The sequence below is a fragment of the Rhizophagus irregularis genome, chromosome 14 (genome assembly GCF_026210795.1).
Source record: "Rhizophagus irregularis chromosome 14, complete sequence".
In the NCBI taxonomy this organism is placed as follows: Eukaryota; Fungi; Glomeromycota; class Glomeromycetes; order Glomerales; family Glomeraceae; genus Rhizophagus; species Rhizophagus irregularis.
This window is the reverse complement of record NC_089442.1, coordinates 392,781-400,469: the sequence shown is the minus strand read 5'-3', so window position 1 is coordinate 400,469 and position 7,689 is coordinate 392,781. Positions and strand designations below refer to the sequence as shown.

General features: G+C 30.5%; 1 protein-coding gene across 1 annotated transcript; it reads right to left on the bottom strand.

Annotated features, from left to right (window-relative positions):
• Nucleotides 1-5,120: 5,120 nt before the first annotated feature.
• OCT59_005803 (uncharacterized protein) lies at nt 5,121-5,591 on the bottom strand (the record flags this gene model as incomplete). Its single annotated transcript, XM_066140843.1, has 2 exons — nt 5,121-5,424; nt 5,518-5,591. The coding sequence occupies 2 exons, from the start codon at nt 5,589-5,591 to the stop codon at nt 5,121-5,123; spliced, it is 378 nt and encodes a 125-aa protein (XP_065997689.1).
• Nucleotides 5,592-7,689: the final 2,098 nt, after the last annotated feature.

Sequence of the window (7,689 nt, the reverse complement as noted above, 5' to 3'; positions counted from 1 at the left end):
ACATGTAATTTTGAAACGTTTTGATGCCAAGTACGCAATGTTGAAATTGATATCCAATTTTGTGGGGGTTCTCCAATTAAAAACTCATAAATTAATTTCATGCATTCTACTGTTGAATGTAATGATACTTGACCAACTTGCGAGATACTAGTTGCAAGCCAAACAGTGTTAGATGTATAGCTGCATTTGTTAACTTCAAAGATAGATTTAATTTTTTTTTGAAATGTTGCATTAGAGATTTGATGAGAGCATCGAACTAAAGAACGGATTTTAGATATATAATTTGGTTTCTGATTATGAAGATGTCTATTTTGAACTCCAAGTGATTGTGTTTTTCTAATCAAAGTTTGATTTTGTCGGTGAAGCTTTTTAAAATCAGCTTTTAATTTTGTATTAGATTCTTGTAGTGATTTATATGTAGGCTGATGCTTATAAAGACTTTGAGTTAGGCAGTGACATATATTACGTAATATCAATTTAATATAAACGCTTACCCCCCACCCCCATGTAAGATATGATCTTCAATCACGTGACATTTTTATCAACTTTATAAAATTTCCGGTTGATTCACTTCTATGATTAAATAAAGTCATTCTGTCAATACGATTTCTATTCTCTTTTTCTTTGGATTCTTGATGTTTCATCCAGATTTTCAAGATATTTAAGTTTAAATTTGTATATATATATATTTATTTTACATATATCCAAATATATTTAAAATGGCTTTATTTCGAAAAAAAATTAATAAATTTTCATGCGAATTTAAAAACAATCCAAAATTTATTTTCTATCAAAATGTTTAAATTTCGAAAAATTACAATTATTAAACTCCTTAATGTAACATGCCGATCATTTTATATCACGGTTTCATTGCAAGTTTCGCGAAATACTTTGACGCGCTGCGAAACTTTTATCTTCCACTTGGCTTATTTCATATTTTAATATTTTTTTAAATTTAATACATCATATTAATATCGAAAATGAGTCGTCAAATATTTTCTTCTAAATTTAATAAAAAACCAATATATCGCTCACCTATAAATAAATATCAAGAATTTTCCAATGCTTATGTATATAGCATCATGGTAAAAACTGCAAATTATACTCCAAACCGTGCTGATGTTTGCCGTGAAGCAGCACAAGAATGGAATAAAATTAAAAACAAAAATTCTACAGAAATTGAAGATATAATTAAACAATACCTGGCAACTCCCTTTAACTTGTATGATATACGAACAGTAATATCAAAGCATTCTATACCAAGAGAAGATCCCATTCCACCCCTCCTATCATTCATTCCATAGACTCAACACTGGAAATTTCACCAAATGCATCAGCCCAAAGGAGAGCAACTGATGAGATCAAAATGATTGAAAGAAAGATAGCCGAATTAGAGCAAATTTGCAATATTACAACTGACCCTCAAATCCGAAATGATATGTACATAAAAATAAATGATCTTCAAACTGAAATTAGCTCTAATAAAGACAAAATCATGAAGTTAAAAAGAAATGCAAAGTATGTTCAAGATTGTAGAGCGAAAAAATTAAAAATGCTTACTGAAGATCAGGAAGTTGTGCGATATGATGGACGTGGTCGGCCTCCAATTCTCTTTAAATACCCAGACTTGCATGATCAAATTCATAATTCAGTTGAATTTGGATCAGCTGATGCAAAACGAAGGAAGGAAGTAGTTAAAGTGCGTATAGTTGAAAACTTGCGTAAAAATCTTGAAGAAAGATACAATGTATATATGGCACGAACCACATTAAATAATTATCTATTGCCTCATCAAGCCAATTCAATTGCTGCAAGAGCACATCATCATCCGGCATGGGTTGCAGTAGCTGGAGTTTCACGTACTGAAATGCGAGAACATCCTGATGTACATTACTGTCTTGCATCTGTTAAATGTGCAAGACAATTTGCTTCATTATTTGCTGATATGAGTGTTATTATTTCTCAAGATGACAAGGCGAAAATAGGCTTAGGAATACCTGCAGTAGGCCGGACTTTTCATACACTACAATCAGTTAATGAACCCATATGTGTAGCGGATCATGATTTTCCTACTGGATATGGGCAAAAATTAATTCCATCAGTATATTTGATGATAAAGCCAAGTGATTCAAATGATGCACTTCAAACAGGACAACTGGCAATTTTTGTACGTCCTCAGTGGTCTCTTGGTACGTCTTCAGTTACTCATATGCAAGACCTTAATAGTCTTACCATGGATTCCAAATACGATGATGTGTTAAAAATAAATGGAAATATTCGACCTATTTGGATATTGTTGGTGGATGGAGGACCAGATGAAAATCCTAGATTTTTAAAAAATATAAAAGCATATTGTCATCTCTTCAAGAAATTTGATTTAGATTATTTAAGTGTAAGGACGCATGCTCCAGGACAATCAAAATATAATCCTGTGGAAAGAGGTATGGCGACATTGTCTGGAAAACTTGCTGGTGTCACATTGCCAATCGACCATTTTGGTATACATTTGAATACACAAGGAAGAGTAATAAATCCAGAATTGGCTACTCAAAATTTTCGATATGCGGGAGAAACCTTGTGTGATATTTGGAGTCGTGATTTGATTTTTGGAAAGAAAGTTGATGTCCATTATGTAGATACACTTACTAATCCATTTGAAAATATAAAGTTTGAAGGTACAGATAAAGAAAGGGCAGAAGAATTAAAAAGACGAGAAAAAAATTCAAAAAAAATGAAGAGGATGCAAATACCTTCTCGGAATGTTTTGTACCATGGTCTTGGATTGAAACACATTGTAATTTGTGCACCTATTCGGTTGATATCAAGCGCTGTAAAAATACAAGTTGTTGTGGACCACCTAGAGCTGAAGAAGCCATGGACTTTCTACAAAACAACAATGGTTTCTTGCCACCTGTCACCAAAGCTAGAGATGGACATTTTATGAATCCTATTCACATTCTTCAATATTGTGATCTTTTGAAAATACCAGGCTATGATGCTGATTGTCCATCTATTGATAAAAATATGTACTCACGTCTTTGTTGTTCCGTCTGTCAAAAATATTTTCCTACTCTTGCCTTTTTGACAAATCACAAACGCACAGCACATCCTGCTACTCGAGGACGCCCAAAAAAGGATCAGGTTAAACAAAATTCTATGATTCTTGATGATTTTTCTCTTTTACCTTCACAACAACCAGAACATATTGTCCCATCTAATAAAATTCAACTTGGTTTAAGAGAATACATGTCAGATGGGGAGTGAATATATATTTGAATAATTAAATTGAAAATTTTGTCTCACTTTGAAAAATTAAAGTAAAAAATACGTAAAATGTAAAGTATATTTCAGTTTTATTTGCAATAGCGGTACATTAAAAAAGGAATATACTGCAAGAATATCTTAAACGCAGATTTTCTATAAAACTATCACTATTATTTAACTGAGTACATAATATCTAAAATTTTGTGCAATATAAATTACGTATATTAAATTAAAAATACAAAACAATTTAATTTAATTAAAAATTTTTTTCCGAAAATTAAAAAAAAAATGTTTACGGCGAATCAGATTATGACCATAGATCACATGATATACAGATCAGTGTAACGTAAGATTTCTACTAATATAACTAATTACCCCCCACCCCCTAAGAAATTACGTAATATATGTCACGGCCCTTATGGATTCATAGGCTTTTTTCTGTAAGTACAGCAAATAAATTTTGCCCTTATTAGGTCCTTTTGGATATCGCATTGTTGAAATTAAGTGAGCAGCAGATAAAAGTTGATCATCGGGTAATTGTTGTATTATTAAAATTAAATTATTCCGTTGGTTATTTCTTATAGTTGAATTAGGAGATTGACTTTGTATAGTATTTAAAATCATTTCAAGCTGATTCTCATCCATTTCATCCAAGCACTTGTTTATTTCATTAATTATTTTATCATTCCGATACTTTTCTAACCAAATTTTGTTGCAATTCTTTAGTTGAAAGCAACGTTTATATGATTTGTATACTCCCATCAGCTATTTTCCAAACTTTAGTTAGATACACAGCCTTAATGGTTTAATATTTCAAGGCCAAATTTTATAAAAATTAATATCAAAGCTATATAAACATAGTTATGAACTATCTTTTACATTTAAATGAAAAAAACTTACATTTGATAGGGCAGTTTGAGATTTTTTTTTTTGAATATAGAATTTAAATAGGAATTTTCTCCAAACTTGCTATATGATGTAAATAAAAGCTTCGTAACTTTGTAGCTGTGGTACGGAAGGACTGATTTATATTCAAAAAATTTGGAGAAGAAAAAAATTCGTGCTGGGCATCTAAAAAAAAAGTAGTTAATTTATGTGTGGAGTTACTATAAAGTATATTGTTGATAAACTTTAGCCAAAAATCATTTACTAATTGAAGATCAGTGTAATTACAAATAGCTTTGATTTAATTAGTTGACAGCACACCCCAATGTGACGTTATACAACAATAAAACTTTATAATAATAAACAGTTACTCTTATCTGTCGATCTGTATCACATCATTAATTACATATATTTATTTGATTGTCATTTATTTTTTTTAAAACTTTCAGTAAAATGGCACCAAAGACGCAAAAGTTAAACCAAAAGGAAGCGGCTGCAAAGACTCAACAATCAAAATGCAATGAAGTGAACCGAGGCAAGTATAAACATATAATGATATCAATAAGATTTATTTAGATAAATGTATTGAATTATAACTTTCATTAAAGGACGTTCAAAAGGTAGCAAGAACAAAGCCAAAAATACTGTGATTTTTGAACCTAAAGGTCATGCGAGTCAAAACAAGTTAGAAACAAAATCACAGATAATAATAATGAAAAAATAAAGATGATAATATTAATAATAATGAACTAAAGAGAATCAGACTGATTAGGAAATTTTCTAATAATAGAGAAGAATCATTAGAGATATCTGATGATGATAACAATGATAACAATGACGTATTTTTTTACAAGGTAGTTAATAATTTATTAGTATAATTATTTATTAGTACCTAAATATATATCTGATATTGTTAAAGAAGTATTAGATGATAATCAAGATTATCAAGACTCATTTGAACAGGAAAAAACTCATTCATTAACTACATCTGAAGCCATAACTTCACCACGAACAAGAAGAACTTCATCATTAGTTCCTAAAGCTACAACTCCAATACGAGCAGGAAGAATTGCATTCTTAGTACCTGATGTTGTAACTTCACCATGAACAAGAAAAATTTCATCATTAGTTCCTGAAGCTACAACTCCAATACGAGCAGGAAGAATTGCATCCTTAATGCCTGATGTTGCAACTCCAACACGAACAAGAAGTAGTTCATCTCTATTAGGTGGTGATAAACCTTTACCAGCATCATTTACAGAAATGTCAAATATACTTTATGTTTGCAATTGGCTAGTAAAGCGGCCACATATTTTAGAACTTGCCAATCAAATGTTAACAGCCAATAATACATCATCAAACACTAACATGGTTGTGAATTCTCTACATGGAAATGATAATTTGCTAGGAATGGTAGCTAGGAGAGATAAATATGATTTCATGATGTTTAGTTTATATAATTATTAGAATATTAATATATATTCAAACATATTACAAATTTAGAATAAAGCACACTTAAGGAATGAAGAAAGCAAATGTTTATTTCTTCGTATTCGTAATCCTTCATCATCTGACTTAAATAACTTTATATTAGCTGTTTTGGGATATAAGCCTTGTAGTGAAATGGCAAAGGTGACTTTTCAAGAAATGTGCAAAAGATTAGGGGACTTTAGAAATAAATTTAACAGTACATTACATGGACTTGTTGATGAGTTATATAATAAACTTGTGATTCACTTACAAACTTCATGAAAATATTTATAAACTTATTCAAAAGTTTACTATATCTAATATTGAGATTTTATTAGTAAGTTTACGATAACAAATAAGATTTATTAGTAAGTGAGCTTGGGGAATAAAAAAAGTTATAAGCCAAATTTACTATAACGAGCTTCACCTGTTCACCATAACGAGCGTTGACTGTAATTACTAAAATTTTAAATTTTCTTCCCTTTAAGTATCAAAACATCATTTTACGTAATATCACTTTATATTTTTCTGTAGGATTATGGTAAAATTGTTTAATTAAGTTCCATTACGAGAAAAAATAGTAACGTAATATTGAATTTTATAACAGAATGAAAGAAAAAAGAATTTCGAGTACAATAATTTGTGCAATATGGAAACGATATTGCCCATTAACCAAATAAAGGTTTATTCATTTCGATCCTTATCAAACCCAAAAAACTTTTTTTAATTGGTTTTATATTATTGCGGAGGATTTATGAAATTTGGCAAATACCCGACTTACCCTAGCGTAACCTGAAAAAAAAGTCACGAAATGGCCGGCATTATGCAACTTGACTGAAATTAAGTGTGGCGCACATGTGACGAATAAGGGATGACAAATAAGGTTTACCTACTCAAAAAAAATTGTCCCTCAGATACTTATAGAAAATGGAAACGCGGTGTGTGACGGTTGTGACAAAAAAAGTCACGTGATTTTTCGTGACATTTTTTTCAGGCTACGCTGGGAAAGTCCAAATACCCTTGCTGCGCCCTCGGAAATTAAAATCTTGAAGCGTGTGATGTGCATTGATAATATATTGATCCTTCACATGTGCTTGGCAGATTTTGCTGCATTAATGCACGAGCCAATTGTGAACCATGGCCGAACCTCACAGTTGGTGAGCGCAGTAATGTAATTGATACGTAAAGATTCTTTTCATCTTTCTACTTTACTAGAATTTATGACCAGACTTTTCAATCTACCCTTATTGAGGCAGGTCTACGAAAACATGTGATATCGATTAAGCTTTTTTCCCCAAAAATGTCAAAGAATGACGCGCCTTTAACATTTAGGTTTGGATTGGAGATGCAGGGCCACGGGTAAACGCGGCTTTTTTATTTTTTTTTTTCTCTATAGTTTTTGATCAGGAAGGATCATTGCTGCAAAATAATTGGAATAAATATATATATTTTTTTTATTTAAATAAATTATAATCTTTTAATTACAATAAATATAAATACATTTATTAAGTTAGTATATAATCGTTATAGTTATGATAAATTTAATATAAAAATAAATAGTAATAATAAATTTCGAAAAAAAAATATAATTATATCTTCAACTCAAGCAAGTTTTCCATTTCTTTTCTTGAAAAGTATTTATCTTTTAAAAGTTTTTTGGAACATTTAGACAAATTTTGTGATGATCAGGTAATAAATCACCTATATAAATTGAAAGTTGAGGATTACGTGCACGTGCAATTATTGAAAGCTTGATGCTTAATCCAACCTAAATCTTCAAGTTTTACCACATATATTAATTTAATGATTTTATTATATTAAATTTTTCAAAATATAGACTTACCTACTTACCTATTTGTATCATTTTCTTGAAATTGAAAGTAAACTTGTGGTCTCGATACATGTCGTCACGTGTTGGATACTTAATCGTTGGCGATCACTTAACTGTATAGTAACAAATACCGTAACCACAAATGGTATCGGGACATTTCACCGAAAGCCATTTCGCCGAAAAATAATCTCTTGCCTGAGTTATTTATAATTCTGCATAATGTTGGCCCTATTTTTCGG